General features: G+C 37.1%; 1 protein-coding gene across 1 annotated transcript in view; it reads left to right on the forward strand.

The window, feature by feature from the left end:
• The first annotated feature begins 2178 nt into the window (after positions 1-2178).
• PCLO (piccolo presynaptic cytomatrix protein) overlaps positions 2179-17810 on the forward strand; it is a 304144-nt gene continuing 288512 nt past the window's right edge. The window contains exons 1-2 of the mRNA XM_054564343.1: positions 2179-2506; positions 8560-10078. Of these exons, the coding sequence (XP_054420318.1) occupies positions 2253-2506; positions 8560-10078 (1773 nt within the window). The 5' untranslated portion in view covers positions 2179-2252. The remainder of the gene's footprint in view (positions 2507-8559; positions 10079-17810) is intronic.

The following is a 17810-nucleotide window of genomic DNA, read 5'->3' on the forward strand; positions in this document are numbered from 1 at the left end:
CAACAACTAAAATGTTTCCCAAATGTCAGCATCATATCATTTCTTTTCACAGTCCATTTACTCTTCTTACCATATATCCCAATTTTCCTTTTTTTGATGATGTTTGCTCCTAGGAGAGAGGAGGAAATAAAAGGTGAATGCACATTTTGCACAATGGGCTGTAATATTCCCATCTTACAAATGATTACTTTTTGTTTAGCCCAGCAACATTACTTTGCATGTTGATTATCATTTCCTATTTCTTACTCATTATTTCACAGGCTCCTTTTCATCTACAGTGGAAGAGAATTTGGAAGTTAACAACTTATTTTCTTACTTAATCATTATTCTGAGGCTACAGTTTGAAAGCATATTTCCCTTATTTTCTTTAAGCTGGTTTTTGGGTGTGAATACATCAAATATATTTTATTCTCACAAACCTTGACTATATTATGAGAAAATAACCAGCATATGACTCTTACCTCTTCTTACCTTCATCTAGTGTTACTGATTCACATGGCAGCCTGAAAATGGAACAGTTAACTTGTTTTGTCAGAGACGGCATGTTGATTCAGGGTTGTGTGCCAAGCAATCTTCCTTTTTGAAGCTAACTCATTTCTAGAAGGAACGGCCATAATGTTTTTGCCATTAGGATGTTAGGTTGCCTCAGTTCGATTTACTTATATGAAGTAAGAGCATTCTCTTCTTTGTAGTTCTGAGTTTGGAGAGCACATCTGTTAGTTATGAGAGAATCAAAGTTTATGGAAAGTTTTTGTAGGAACTCAACCAGTAATGATTCTTCATCTGATGATTAGCTATAGTCACATAGTCACCCTCTGTTATAACTATGCCGCTTTTTAGTTTTGATGTGAGTGAAATGCACAAAGTCAAATCATTATGATTATTGCAAAACCTTGGAAACTTACTATCTGAGCAACTTATTCTTTTCTGTCTAATTTATTTATTCATTTCTAGTTAGCTTTTGATTTTCCTGAACCTCAACAATCGGGACTTTAAGTCCATTGTGTTAGGAAAGGCAGGTAGCAAAATTGGGGTTTTGAACTAAACCCCAATGCTGAACTAAATAAATCATTCCCTTTTAAGAAATGTAGTCGCAAGATAAGAGTGTGTTTGTTGGCGTTAGGCGAAGAGTGGGTCTAAAGGCATGGTTAATTATACCTCTGCTGCTTACCAGCTGTGTGACTGTACAAACTAATTGATCTTTTTGGGGTTCTTCTGATCACATTTTTAGAAAAAAAAGTAGTGAACTCGTGTTTTCAAAATTTTACTGTAACACTTTAATATTCCACAATCTATATCTTACTACAGTATCCTAGTCACAATTTCCTATAATCCTTTACTTCCAGGTAGTCCCTTTAGGGTTCAACACAGTTAAAAGCATTCAGAAAATTTACCTGCTTACTGATGCTGCATGTAAGGTTTTAATACAATTGTTCTAGTAAAGATCTAAATGAAAGGGGCCAGTTTTAGCTCCTTTGGGGGAAATTTGCCCCAGAGATCTCAGGTTTTTCCTGTTAATCCCCAGTTACCTGAACCAATTCCCAGTGTCTTTTAAAACCTTCCTTAAACAAATAAAAAAGAACGTCAAAATAAAAAACAAAAATATCTATGTCTAAAGTAGATAGAATGTAATCAAGGGTCATGGAAAAAAAAAAAAAGTTTAAACTACAAATCCCATGAATCAAAGCTGGGAACAGATACATCCTCACCAGTCCCCTCGCGCCCCCCTCGAATGTAGTTGGCCAAAAGTCAGGTTGAGGCATTCTGCAATATGCCTGAGAGAAACCACAGCTGTTTCGTCGAGGTTTTTAATCTGTGCTCTCGCTGGGCTCCTTTAAATCGGTGCTCAGAGTAAGGAAGGATGCAGAGCGACGCAGACGGGATAGGCGTGGGCAAGGACATCACCTGTTCCGAGGCCGGCATGCGCACTGCGAGGAGGCGGGGCGCGGTGGGAGGGGCGGACGGCGGGCGGCTGGCACTGCTCAGATCTGCTTCTCCCCGGCTTGGGGCGCTGAGGCGGCGTCCGGGAGTTGTCTTCTGCAAAGGTTGCCTGGCGTTGTCCAACATGGAGGAGGCACCGGCCGCGGGCGTCACCTGCGAGCGGGACTAATCCCCGCCTGTCGTTCCGGGCAGCAACGCCCGGTCCCGAGCCCAGGGACTCCGCTGCCTGCACGCCCCACGGCGGACCCCCGGCTTCCTGACGGGGACGCAGCGCAAAGAGGAAGCGCGGCGGCCCCGAGTCTCCCTGAGCCATGGGCAATGAGGCGAGCTTGGAAGGGGAAGGGCTCCCCGAAGGGCTGGCGGCAGCAGCGGCCGCGGCCGCCGGAGGAGGGGCTGGCGGGGCGGGGAGCCCCTTGCACACCGTGATTCCGGCCGGCATGGAGGCAGATCTGAGCCAGCTGAGCGAAGAGGAGAGGAGACAGATCGCCGCTGTCATGTCAAGGGCGCAGGGTCTGCCCAAGGGAAGCGTTCCCGTGGCCGCTGCGGAGCCGCCTTCCTTGCACAGGCACGCACCGCATGATGCTTCTGTCCGGGCATATATGTACAGCTTCCTTTGCACATAGGTGCCGGCACGGCAGTACATATATGTCGTCCCCGTTCGTTTTATTCTCCTTACTGGGGTGGCGATAAAGAAATCATAAGCCTTCTTTTTGATGGGCAGAATAAAAATGATGCATTATAGAGTTTCTGGTGGGATAGTCAAGGGTTGCATTCTTCGAACTGTGATTTTAGGTTGTAATTTTTGGCCTTTGAGAACCTTTTCCCCCTTGGATGGCGTGGAGAGACGCCCTCCGGTGTTTCACTAATCTGGAAGTCTTCCATTAATACAAAACAGACGTGTTGGGAATTGGATAGATATGGGTGTTTACCTGTCTCTGTTTAAACCTCAGTCATTTTGGAGTCTTTTTCTCTGTAAATGATGTCTAAATGTTTCTGTGACAATACCATTAATTCCCCTGGAGGCGATTTGCCCTTCCTTCCTGTCCCACCCCCAGAGGAGAACAGGAGCAGTTTAGGTATAAGGTATAAAACGAATACATCTTTTATATTCAGTGTGGGGCCATAAAATATGTTGTGGCATTAAACAGATGGTTTGGTCACAGCAAGGCAGGTGCTGTACATGTATTTCTGAATTAGCATATGCTATTTTTTTTAAGCCACTGCTCTTTTACATACGAAAGTGTCTTACAGTTTATGGAAGAGCATGTGATTTTGTGTTATCTTAAAATTAGTTTCCAGTACATACTTTTAAAAACAAAGCAAATAAATGGCAACTTGTACAGGCAATTACGAGCTAGTCTGTAACACTAATGTATTCATTTCCTTCTCCAGCTCTCCATTTTCCTTCATCCTAATAAATTAGTTGTTTTCTAATTAGAGCAGTAAGAGGGTATAATTCTTGTGCCTTCCCTTCCTTTATTGTAAACAAACCTTTAACTTTTCACCCTCCCTTAGAGAATAGTTCTCTATCCGTGGTCCTGAAACCATTCCTGCGTAATGATCACTGAAGGCAACATACAATTTTCTTTTGAGGTATTGGAAATATGAAAAATCTGGATATATAGGTGTAGATTCTTATGCTATACCTAATAAAGTAAAACTATTTTAACTTAGAAACTATCATAAGCATATGAATATGATTGTATCTACAATATTAAGTTTAATATAGGAGAAATGTAAAATGTTTTATATACATATAATGTTTTATGACAATAGTTTTCACGTAAAATCCTAAATGACTAATATATATCAGGTAAAAACTCTATTTTCTTGAAACAAAACCACCACTGCTGGTTAAGCTAGCTCCTTATAATGGATATGTTTTTCTATGTTTTTAAACTAGAAATATATGGGCTATTTCTTTGGTAAAAAACCTCTTTTATCCATTATCTTAAGTAGTACAGCTTATGATATGTACTATTTTTTCACTATTGATGAAAATTTTACTTGGAAAATACTTTGAATGTCCATATTATCTTTATTTTCATAAGATAATAATGAGGCGCAATACTTCTGTTAACCTTTAGAGATGTATGCCTGTTCTGCAGTTTTCCTAAGTGTCACAAGCAACAGGTTTAGCATGCTGGTTACGAATACCAAGAAGAGTGTGAGCTTTGATTTCTACATTCCTAACTTCTTTCAGAGTGTGTCTGAGAAGTATTATTTCAGCCTATATAATGCTGGTGTTTTAGGCAGTATTTGTATCTGATAGCATGCTTTTAAAGCTTTCAATTGATAATTTTATGAGAATTCTTATTAATAGGTAATCTGTGCCCTGTTACTAGGAAAGCTTCATCTAAATATATACACATGTTTCTAATTTTTGCAACTGCTTATATTTTACTGAAAGATTCCTATTAATATTAGAGAAGATAATTTTGGGGAAGTTATTATCCCCAAAGGCGATAACCAAAGAAACACTTGGTTTATCATTTAATATTAAAAACACATTAGGTATATATGAGAAAATATATCCAAATTATTTGAAGTTTTAAGAGATGGGGTTTAACTTTAAAGTAATTTAAAGAAATAAATGTTGAGAACCCAGGAACCTATTTTCTTATCCTATTACTTTTAACTGACTCGTGGTAAATTATAATTGTTTCTCAGTCATATGTGCCTCAGTTTCCTTGCCCCTAAATAAGGAAAGTGATCATTGTCTTACCTGTCTTGTGAAGTCATTGTGAGAATCAATTAAAAATTGAGAGGGGACATTTTTGTTTGAATTTTAATATGAAGAAACCCTACAAATAAAAAAGTGGTAATATTAATATCAGCAGTGAGTGGCACCAGCTGTGATGACTATAGACAAGTTGCATGTTGGATTATTCATTGCTATGAGTTAACTTGATCTATCTATATTTTAAATGTGGGAAAGGCAGTGCGATGTGGTGGAAATCCACCCCCCTTCACCCTCAGGGATCAGGACACCATATTTCTGTGACTAATTTTATAGCCTTGGATTAATTTCTTAGCCTCTTTAAGCCCTAGTATCTTCTATAGTATAAAAATGAATTCCAATAGTTGTTTATTTTCCTAATGTAAAATTTTATGTGACTCAGCACTGCCAAGCTGTCATTGCCTATTGTGTTACATTTAACAGAAAATGTTAGCATTCCAACTGCTTTTACATTCTACACTTGAATACATGCTTACTTCACTTGTAGCTGAACCATCTTTTCTGTTAACCCATGAAAGAAAAATTCTAATCTGGTGATGACAATAGTAAAAGAGTGTTGTTGCATAAAGCATGGGTAGTTACAAGCTAGAAGTTACAGGTTACAAATGAAATGCTCCTGGATTTTTAATTTACTATGGACCCAGGGAAATGCAATTTTATGACTTCCTTATTCATTCTTTTTACAGCTACAGATATATCATATGAAAAGGGCTTTACTGAAAAAGATTCCTATTAATTTTATTTTACTTGTTGATTTTAGAGAGAGATAGGAAGGAAGAGAAAGAGAGAGAAACATCAATTTATTGTTCCGCTTATTGATGTATTCATTGGTTGTTTCTTGTATGTGCCCTGACCAGAGATGGAGCTGTCAACCTTGCCATGTAGAGATGATACCCAAACAAACTGAGCTACTGGCCAAGGCCTAAAAATCACTTCTAATTAGTGGAATATCTTGTAAGAGTTCTGACTTACTTATTTTCTTTACAGTTCCTCTGGGCCTCGCCTCCTTGTTAGACACTTCCACAACTGTTTCTTTCCAGAGCAGCCAAATCCAGATCTAAAAAGAATATGGAATGTTTCCATTTATATCTCAGAAGGCCTGTAGAAGGATTTGAAGTGGAAGGAATTCAAGAAACAATAATCTAGAATAATGCAAAACCTGCCATGTTCATTCATTCATTCATTCACTCATTCTTACTCATCAATCATTAATGCTCATCTGCTAGTTACCAGGTTTGGTACTAGTGATGCAAGGATGAGCGACACGCATTGTCCAGGAGCTCAGAGTCACGTAAACAAGACACATACTGTATTTTAGTTATTTTTCTCTTTTTACAGAACAGCTGTTTACCAAACAAAAATTCACCAAAGAGTCACAATTTGCTAAGACATCTTTACATTTTCGTCTGGTTTTAGCCTATATTTTCTCTTAATGATTGTCTATTTGTCACTGCCAGATCTCCATATTTTATGTTTATTTACATATTATAGCAACCAAGACTTAAATCGTAGGGCAATCTTTATAGCCATATAGGTATTTTCTCACAGGGGGACTCTAATATAATACAACTTACATTTGTAGAAAGTACATGTGATTATAATTTCTGATACAAGCTGCTTGCTTTACATATTTTAATTTTTATATATATTTGGTATTCATAAAGTTTATTTGTTCAGTACACATGTTGGATTAAGTAAAATAATATCACCAAACAGTGACTAAGTGTAAGTAGTATTTTCAATAGAGGATAATTTAGTTAAGAATAGATTTTTTTGTACTCTGCTTAAATACTGGTTTCTAGAACTCTGTACAAGGGAGCCAATTCAATAACTTGTCCAAATAATTACTTATAGGATAGTCAGTTCTTTAACAAGAGTCCCTAAGCATATGCCCTTCAAGGGTTGGTCTGTTTTATTACTTGAGTGCACAACATTGCTAGAATAAAATAAAGATCTAAACAGTGGAATTTTGAAAATAATCTATTATAAGTTTATAATGGCTTTTCTGCCTTCAAATGGAAGAGAGCACATAGGAAGGCCTATAAAGAAACATTCAAAATCATTTTCCCCAAATGGAAATGGAAAAAGAGCATTTTGAAAACTTGAACTTCTGAAATTAATATAGACATTAATTTTAGTTCCTTATTTAAGTAAAGATTTCAGAGACATGGTAGTATCTGAAGTTTTTGTAACTTTTTTTTCCTGGAGGAAAGTGCCAAAGCTAAGAATTTTATTCTTTTATTAGAAAGTCATTTTGTGTATAAACATTGCCATTCATAGATTACTTTATTTCTGATCTTTTGCTAATTAGAAGTAATACTTGTGTGTCTTTCTGTTATGCTTTATATTATTAACTAACACATTATATGAAATTTAAAATTAGCCTGCCCACAAGCAGGTAAATTTTGATGAGACAAATTAAAAACCTGCAGAATTTTATTATGATCATCCTATATTTTAAGTGCTACTGAATCACTGTTTTACTCCTCCTTTTAATTAAAAAGGAAGTATTTTTCAAAATGAAAAAGCTATAGATACCAAGCAAAATACTTATAATTTCCTCCCCCATCCCATAATTCTGATGCAGCATGTTATTAGTTTTACATTTATGAGTAAAGAAAGAATGGCTTATTTTAAAAATTAATGTACTTGATTTTTGGCTAAAAGTATATATGAGAAACTATTTTAATTCTTCAACATAGTCATTTAAATTTGATCTTGTTATCTAAACTATTAACAGTATTTATTTATTTGAGAGGGAGAGAAAGAGAGAGAGAGGAGAGAGATTTATTGTTCCAGTTATTTATGCGTTCATTGGTTGCTTCCAGTATGTGCCCTGACCAGAGATCAAACCCACAACCTTGACATATTGGGTAGATGCTCTAGCGAGCACCTGGCCAGGGCAGCTTGTTACATTTTAAACAATGTCAATAATATTAGTAATCTAAGAATAACAATAGTAAATGTTGTAGAAAATATTAAGTAAAAAGATCATCATGTATTTTCTTCATCTAAGGAAAGTAGCAACACTTTTCCAAGCGGGGTCACAGCTAGCTTGTTGCTGTTTGCATAGCACACTGTATCTCAAGATGCTTTATGCATCTATTGTTACCCTGCAAAGAGATCTCAGAATTAGCTATTAAAAAAGAACATTAATGATACAACATTCTTCCACAAGAAAAGATGGAAATGTTTCTCAGAAATTGCTACTTAGGTAGGAATTTTCATTCTATAAAGTTAATAGTTGATGGATATTACCTTTTTAGAAGAACTGATCAGCTTTCTCAGAATCTCTAAGTGTCACCCTTTACTAGAAATGCCCCTGATGTCACATTGTGTGCTTTATGTAACTAATGTAAATTGTCATAATCAAGTAAAAACAAAAAACAAAGTATAGTTGCAGTGAATTCCCACATTTTAAAATGAATATTTTACTTCTTAGTGCTGCTAGTATTTGAGAGACTAGCATTCTTTGACCATAACTTTTAATGAAAATGGATACACCTTGTGAACATGAATGTACTAGAATAGAGCATTGCATTGATTTATTGAGTTAATATGTGTACTTGGTTTTAAGTATGGCCAGATTCTATTAAGTGTAAATGTACGTTAAATTTATTATAATGCTTTCTAACTAGCTTTCTTATTTTTTCATCACTCGTAGTATTTTTTTCTCCCTTTTATTTGTGTTCTTGTTGAAAATCTTTACCCTGGGCCTATAAAGAAACTAATAAAGGCATTAAAAGTTTTAAAGTCACTTACAGGATGCCACAAAAATGGATTCTAGTTAATATTTATAATTATGAGGATTTAAGTTATACTACTTTTGGTTATGATAAATTTCAACATTTCCACTTCTCTTTGTTTCACTCTTCTAGGAAACAAGAGTTGGATAGTAGTCACCCTTCAAAGCCACCAGGAAAACCACCGGACCCCGGGCGTCCAGCTCAGCCTGGTCTCAGTAAAAGTAGAACTACAGACACTTTGCGGTCGGAGCAGAAATTGCCTGGAAGGAGTCCGTCCACTATTAGTTTGAAAGAATCAAAGTCCAGAACTGATTTTAAGGAAGAGCACAAGTCTAGCATGATGCCTGGCTTCCTCTCAGAGGTTAACCCTTTAAGTGCTGTCTCATCTGTTGTAAATAAATTCAATCCTTTTGATTTGATATCAGACTCTGATGCATCCCAGGAAGACGCTGCCAAGAAACAAAAAATAGCTCAGAAGGAACAAGGAAAACCTGAAGGAATGACAAAGCCTCCGTCACAACAGTCACCCAAGTCAATTCCTAAGCAGCAAGGACCTGTCAGCACCCCACTTCAGCAGGATAGCACTCCCAAATCAGTATCTTCTCAGCAACCAGAAAAAATGAAATCACAACCTCCAGGGACTGGAAAGCCAATTCAGGGGCTTACCCAGGCTCCTCAGACAGACCAGACAAAATTGCCACTTCAAAGAGATGCAACTAGGCCTCAGACTAAACAGGCAGACACAGTCAAGGGAGAATCAGTCAAACCCTTACTGCAAAGCCAATCCAAGCCACCAACTCAAGAAGCAAGCCCTGGAAAACCTCCAGTGCAGCAGCCTGGACCTGAAAAACCTTCCACGCCACAGCCTGGACCTGCAAAAACAACTCAGCAAGCAGGGCCAGCGAAGGCCCTAGCTCAAGCTGGGACAGCAAAGCCCTCAGCTCAGCAGCTGACAGCAAAACCCCCAGTCCAGCCACCAGGGACAGCAAAGCCGGCATCTCAGCCTCCAGGACCAGCAAAGCACCCAGCCCAGCATGTGGGAACACCAAAATCTCCAGCGCAGCCACCTGGGCCTACAAAGACCCCAGCACAGCAGGCTGGGCCAGTAAAGTCTCTGGCTCAGCAGCCTGGGCCAGGAAAGACTCCTGCTCAACAGCCTGGCCCCACAAAGCCACCTCCTCAACAGCCTGGCCCAGCAAAACCTCCTGCTCAACAGCCTGGCCCAGCAAAACCCCCTGCTCAACAGCCTGGCCCAGCAAAGCCCCCTGCTCAACAGCCTGGCCCAGCAAAGCCCCCTGCTCAACAGCCTGGCCCAGCAAAGCCCCCTGCTCAACAGCCTGGCCCAGCAAAGCCCTCTGCTCAACAGCCTGGCCCAGCAAAGCCCTCTGCTCAACAGCCTGGCCCAGCAAAGCCATCAGCTCAGCAATCTGCAGAACCAGTAAGCCAGGCAGGACCCGGGAAACCTCAGCCACTGACTTCATCTGCAGCCCAAATTCCGGTGCAGGGCCCCCCGAAAACCATCTGTCCTCTTTGCAATACCACTGAATTGCTGTTGCATGTTCCGGAAAAGGCCAATTTTAACACATGCACTGGATGTAAAACCACTGTGTGTAGCCTCTGTGGTTTTAATCCCAATCCCCATATAACTGAGGTGAGTGTATTTTCACTGTGTCCATGCTCTTAAATCGTATTACCATCTTCCTCAAAAGGTGCTTCATTCATCGCTGATTGGATAGGATGGCATTGCTTTTCCATGGCTCCTTCTTTTCCTCCTTCTTTCTTCCTCTTTTTCTTTTCTGCTAATTGTAAGTTAGAATTAAAATTTTTTTTATTTAATAGTAAGCCTAAAATATTGGCACAATGTCTGATAAATTTAGAATATAAAGGAAATACGATTTTATTGAAAGATGCTGAGTATTTACTCATTGTGCTCTGTAAGAGCCACATTGTTTACTATTTAGTATACAGTGATATTACTTTAAAATTCATACTCCTACCTATCACAATTTGATACTCTTCACTGGGGTCATATTTGTGCTTGGAAAAACACATTGTTTTCAAATTCTAAATACAATTTTAAAGTACAATTCAATACATTTTTTTTCAAACTACACATCCCTCTTCCTTGACAGTGATTTTGATATCCCCTAAGAGGGCATGCTTCCCTTATTAGTTGAGAGTCATTAATAACAGCCTAAGTCAGTTCAGAAAATGAAGAAGTCATTAGAGAAGGTTCAACGTCAATGGGTGTCTTATTAAAAGGACCACTCTTTGTCTCTCCCACGTCTTTGGGCAAGCCTTCCTGACATATCAAATAATAAAGGGGCCGGTAGTGCTGCAAATGAATTCAAAGTTGTTTAGTGGTTGGGGAGGGACAAAAAGCAGCAAGTAGCAGAAACTCTCAAAGTCTCTGGAGTTAAGTAATACGGTGAAGACAATAACAAATAAAATAAGAATATAGAAGCTTAGCATCTAAAATAATATGTTTTTAAAAGAAATCTGGTAGCTCCTACCCTTTGAGAAGGCACAGAAGCCCTTTAGTCTGGAGGACAGCTGTTGGTGGGCTGGGTGTGCATTATGTCTGGAACTGCCCAGCGGGGGAAAATGACATTGAAGGATTATGTGACTTAAATATCGCTGAGAGAGGAGACTCATGTACCTTTGTTACAAAGGAAGTTTATGTTATGATAATAACAAGAATGAGGACTATTGGTAGCTGTTATGTTAGTTTGAATACTTACAGTGATGAAAGATAAAAATGATACGCATTTAAAATCTGTCAACCTCTTGTTATTTTCTAAAGTATCTTCTATGCTTTTAACCAAATGTCATATTGAGTACTTTAACTTTTTAAATAAGTCATTCTTTAATGATAAAAGTGCAATTAATAAGAACATCCTACTCTCTAAGTATGGAGGAAATCAGATTATAAGTAGTTTATGTATTTGTAGCTTTTTAAATGTTGGTAAAGATATGTTTCTGCCCATAATGTGCTATCTTGATAGGAATGTCCAGTAATGATGACTTCAAACAGTAGATTAGCACTCTGTTTAAAGTGATTTAAAAAAAAATCATTTTTATGTTTTTATGGCAGTTTTTTAAGGCAGAAACATGCAGCTGAACTGTCAAATCACACAAGGTGGGGCAAAAATAGGTTTACAGTTGTGAGTATGCAAAACAGAGTTCATTCTTATTATTTATTATATTATTTTCCATATGAACATCTATAAACCTACTTTTTCCCCACCCTGTGTATTATTTGAGTACATACCATATGGAAGACATTTTACTACATGTTTTGTGGGATATAAAAATAACAAACATGATGCTGATCTTCACATGATCAAAATGGTACTATATTAGATAATCCACACAGAAGGACATAATACTGTGTGGTCAAATTATAATGGCTGTGAAACATATGAACAGATATTGTGGATTTAAGAGTAGGAGGTGTCATTCCAAGTGGGTAAGATTAAGGAAAGCTGTATGGAGAAATGGCATTTGAGCTAGGTATGTAAGACTGGATACTATTTCAACAGATTAAAAACAGAAAAGGCTGTAATAACTTTGTCCAAGACCTAGAACCAGATTAATGCAGGGAATATTTATGGAATCAGGGATGAATCTAGGGTGACTGAAGGGGTGGCAAAGAGGAAATAGGCAATGAGATTGGAGGGAAGTTGAAGTCAGTTTTTGGCTTTCCACACTTAGCAGGTAGTGATAAGCTTGATGAAATTTACCTTGACTAATGTAGCCATACCCGCAATCCTCCATTCATTTTAGAAATTTGTATCAGGTCCCTAGGTGTGAGGCACAGTGTGCTATGACAAAATCAAGTATTCATTAGTTATGGAGTCCTTTTTCAACCAGAAAATAGGGGAAATAAATGTTGTATCTAAGAAAGAAAACCTGTGTGTGTGTATGTGTGTGTGTGCATTTCTGTGTGTCTGTGAAGAGAACTTTGTATATGGCTTTATAGTTCACATAGTTCTTTCCTATTTGTTTTACCAGAATTGTATTTTCAAATAACTCTAAGGGCGTATACTCCGTTTTTTTCTGCTATGCTAATGTGCACAGTGCTGTCGTTCAGGTGGTAACTATGGTTAGTTTACTTGCAGGATCACACTGACGGTACATAGCCAAGCAGGTACCAAACCAAATCTTGCGATTCAAAATCCATTTAGTCATGATAGGAAAAGAAGGTGCTATGAGGTCAAGGGAAGAAACTGTCACTGTCAGCCGGCGGGTATCCTGACTGTTTTCATGAGAACATAAATATTGGAGCTGGGACTGTGCAGAATAAGAATTTGGACACGAATGAAAGGAGTAGGGCAGGTGAGGGCAAGTAGAGGACATCACTTGCAATGGAAAAAGTCCCCATTAAGGAGGAGATGAGCTTGGGCAAATCATTTACACTTTCTGTGCCAGTGACATCATTTGAAAAGTAAATAACATGTTCTCTGCCAGACACATTGGGTTGTTAGGAAGATTAACTGAATGTTTGTATGAGGAGGTATTTTTAAAATATATAAAATGCTTTTGAAGTTATAATATAACACAACATGGATATTCTATTTTCAACAGAGTTGACTTTTAAAGTTTACTCTCAATTTGTTTTTTCCATAGATACAGCATCATAAATTGTTGGATTCTGAGGTTGCAATCAAAAGCCATTTAATCTATAGTGTTCATAGTAACATTTCATTTTAATTTTCATTTTTTTTTCTCCATAAGGAAAAATGCAATCCAAGTTCTAATTCTGAACTCTGGAAATGCATCTTTCCTAATCCTGTTCAAGAAATGGCCAGCAAGTTCCTCAAACAGCTGAATTATTAGGAGGTCAGAGTTAGGAAGTTTGAGCTCTGGATGGAGCCTGATGACTTCTGTTTTAAGAGAAAGACAGATGAAATTTTGGGAAGGATCTCTAATTCTAAACTGTTACACATATCATGAGAAAGTTAACTTCTCTGCATCTTCCAAAGAGGAATATATACTCTGGGTCAAATTGTACTGAAATATTCGGATTGCTTGAACAGTTTTTCCATGCATGACAGGGAAAGAAACTGAATCTTTTTTAGCACTTTAATGTATATGAATTTATTATTTTCAGGTTTGATGTTTATATGCAGTAACTCTATCATGCTACTTTTGTAGATTATGAGTGAAATAAAATACTAGTCTCTTGTATCACTCCTTGAAAAGACTAGAGAATTCCTGTTACGTTTTTTGTTACTAATATATCAGAATTGTGACTATACTTGCTTATGAATATCCTGGCTCTTAAATGACTTCCAGGTATGGAGAGGAAGGACTCTAAAAGGTACCAACACTCAGATAAGAGCTTTAAGAAAGGAAACTTTTACTTCCTTAACTAAATCTGTCACTTCTCCATGTCCCCTGCCTGGTGTGCACGTGTGCACACGCACACATACCTCTTAGACAACTCAAATATTTGTGCGAGGAGGATGGTGTTTAAATGAACTATCCTGTATGGTAGCTTTCAAGATGTGTGCTTTTCCAAATAAACCTTAAGAGTCCTCTGATTCCAAGCCTAGATTTTTGATGCCAAGAGGTGTTTATAGCTTTATCTCTGTTTGCCAGTCCATTAATGGAATAAATTCCAACAATATAGGCTCTCTCTTCGGGATTGCTTTCTGACACAGAGAGAGAATATTTGCTTTCTAATTAGTAGCAAAAGCATTTTCTTGTTGTTTTTCTTATTGCAGATTTATTGATCTCTTGATGTGTAGCCTGGGACACAGTAGATTTAGGAACAAATTTAAAGACTTGTCCCTAATGTCTGATAATTCTCTTGGCTCTTGTGAAATTTAGTAATATATGAAATGACTTGTCATTTTTTAGAATGTTTATAATGAACCAACTGTTAGTGATTACAGTTTTTCTGTCATCTTATTTTTGATTATTATGGCCCATATGTTAAGAAGCCTTTCAGCTGAATCCAGATATTTTATTTAACAAAAACATGACCATATTTCAGCAGCTTAGATGCTCAAAAAACAAACATACCTAGGGTTCATATAAACTCTCTCCATTTATTAAAAAAAGATTGAAATTCTTCAGGTCTGTCAAATGGTTTATCTCGCCATGTCTGAGGTAGGAAGGCCTGCTGCTGCTTCCATTTCAAGCAAGAGAAACTGGGGAGGGGACAGCAGAAGTCTTTTCAGAAGACCTGGTGAGAAAAGGCTAGAGCCTTGTGAAATGTCAGGAAGCTGGAACCTGTGGAGAAGGAAAGCCAGCAAGGCATTTTTGATGGTGTAGTAACTTAAAGAATTTTTAGGAAAGTGGATAGTCTCTTTTTGTTTGCTGTTTTAGCACAAAGGTCTTTGTCACCCCAAATTCTAAGCAAAGACTGCAACACAGTTCCTCTTCAAAGAGGAGGGCTGAGCACACATATGTTTATCTTCTCTTTCCATAGTTCCCACCTTTTAAAAAATTGAAAGTATAGTAGTTCCAGAAAATGGGAATGACCACCAATAGCATAAATTGGCATGTTGAAGAATTCCTAGTAGGTAGAAAGAAAATGGGAAGAAGGTGACAAAAAAAAAAAAAAAGGAAAAAAGCCAAGGAAACCATGCTCTCTCATGAGGGAGATCTCAGTGAACCTCTAAGCTTTATATCAACACATGTAGAAAGCAGTAGTGGGTTTTGCATAGTGATCAAATAGTAAGTTAAAGAACTACTGAAGAAAAAATATATGACAAGTGGACTCTTTCCTCATCTCCAATGTGAAGATGGAGTAGGGAGAGGCCTTATTTTTCCTCCTGAGGCTAAAACCATAGAATTCTCCAGATGAAGGGATGAGCTGCATGAGGAGGGGCCCTCATGAGAAAACCGGGGCCTTCAAAAGGTTGGAAGAAGTAGTGTGCTTCTGTGAAAACACAGTGATACAAAGGAAAAAACAAACAAATGAGACATTACTCAACCACGAGTCAGATGCATTAAAATTGTTAGCATCTTAGTAAAACTCTCGTAACTTGGACCATTTCCATTCCCCTACCTTTCCATTTCCTCTCATTCAAAGGAGAGGACCAATGGGAAAGCAGACCAGCCCACAAATGCAGAAAAACCTCAGTTGATGATCTCTACTAAATAATGGAAAAATTGACTATAATTGAATAGTTTGAAGAGACTAACATTTTAACAATAATAGCACATGAAGGACACACATGAAACTGAAAAATGAAACAAAAGCAAAGTACCTGACCTCATAGAAAAGAGTTCATTTAGAAAACATAAAGAACTTATAAATATTCTTATTATCCCTGGTAAATATTGAAGAGGTAGTTATTATCAATAAATATCAGATTCAAATTTCAGTGGGCTGAGTGAAGGTGGGCCCAGTTGATGCTCTGGAAAAGAAAGACCCAGAATTTTCACAGATAATACAGCTAGAAGAATAAAAAATTATTCAGCTACTTAATAAGCACCCACGATGTTTCAGGTACTGTTCTACACTCTGAGGATATAGCAGTGAACAAAATATTATAGAGTAAAAATATCTTCCCTCATGGAACTTGTAAGAGTGACAAACACATAGAACATATATAATGTGGCAGGTGGTAATAAGTGTTTTGAAGAAAACAACTATGAGAAGGTTATGGCATAGACCAAGGGAGGGATATGAGGGGGTATTGGGGCTCCCTCCCTCCCATTGAGGGCTTAGAGTCTGGGAGTTGAGGGATGAATTGGAAATAGGGAATTTTTAGACAAACTAAAGGTTTGTCTGATTTGTTTGTGCAATCCTAACTGAAGCTGGGGAATTGAGGGGGTGGGGTTGGTGCATAATAAAGGGTAGGAATATACCCAGGAATGAGTAGAAATCTGAGATTGCCCTCTTTACTCCTTCCTTTTTATTATGTGTTGTTTTTGGGTGTACAGCGTAATGGTTAGGTAATACATACTTTACACAGTGTTCTTGATACTTCCGGTACCACATACAGTTTTCACCATATTATTGACTGTATTTTCTACACTTTACTTGCTTCCCCCTTACTCCTTCCTTCATCTAAATATCTATCTCTACATACATGTATATATGTATAAGTGCGTATGTATACCTCACAATCACATTAGGAGTTTCTCTAATTAAAAAAAGCAATAGGATGGAGTAGCTGACTATACCTCAGAAATGAAGAAAACTATAGTGACATTAAATCAGTGTTTTTCAAAATGTGATTTCAAAACAGTGGTGGAATGTGAGATGATATTTAGATAGTACACAAACAAAACTCAAAAAGTTATGGATAACTTATGGTGTATTAAAATATACAATACAGTAAGTCCTCATTTAACACCATTGATAGGCTCTTGGAACTTTGGTGAAATGATGCATAATGGAACCAATTTTACCATAAACTAATTCCTTTCTTATCAACATTATAACAAAAAAACATTGAATGAAATGACTATTTTTGAGGGGCTCCTGTACCTCAAATATGATTTCTTGGATAGTGCTTAAGAAAATCCTAAAATAAGTGGTAATATAAGATTGTCTATTGAAAAAATGTAACTTTTATGGTAAGGTGAAAATAAATGATATTTTAAATTTGATTCAAAGCTTATTTGATGTTATAATGGCAATGACAAAAAAAAAACCTCAAAGCAACAGTTAACAGTGATTTATTCTGGAGAGTAAGGCTTGGTGGTAGGAAAAACGGCTTTTATTTTTAATGTCATAACTTTTTGTACTATTTTTTATCTTGTAAATTTGTGTTAATATTACACATGAGTAATTTTAAAAATTCTCATTCATCAAATTATGATCAAATGATTATATAGTGTGAAGGGATGGACAAAAGATTTAGATTCTTGATTTTTTACCTCTTCAGCCTTGGCCTTCTATTGATACTTAGTGAAATGTCAAGAAATTCCTGTTCTAAATAACAGTGATGACTTGAAATACCTTATGTCTGTGCTGCAAGATTGGTCAGTTTTGAAGGCATTTTTTGCTTTCACTGCCCTGTGTACTTTAACTACTACCATTTTTGAACAAATCCACTAAGGAGAAAGTCCCTTAGTTGTAAACATAAGGTATTTCAAAGATAAAGGATATTGGTTTTTTGGGGTTTTTTTTCCCCTGCTATTTTCTGGTAATCCTTGTTATTTATTATAGTATTTAAAGAATGCCCTAACTATAAAAATATTAACTTATTTTCATTTCAAATGGTTTTGATAATGAATTTAAAGAAATAGAAATGCTTGATTAGTATTTTAAAACTCAGCACTACTTAAATATGTTTATGAGCACCATATTTGTTTAGCTCTCATTTTTGATGAGGTCCATTTTGTATTTCCCTCATTACTTGGATGTTCCCTACACAAAATGACTATATATTCTTCATGTTTTACTTGTAAATATA

The sequence above is a fragment of the Pteronotus mesoamericanus genome, unplaced genomic scaffold, assembly GCF_021234165.1.
Source record: "Pteronotus mesoamericanus isolate MK-2021 breed Mesoamerican mustached bat unplaced genomic scaffold, CSHL_Meso_final scaffold_85, whole genome shotgun sequence".
NCBI lineage: Eukaryota > Metazoa > Chordata > Mammalia > Chiroptera > Mormoopidae > Pteronotus > Pteronotus mesoamericanus.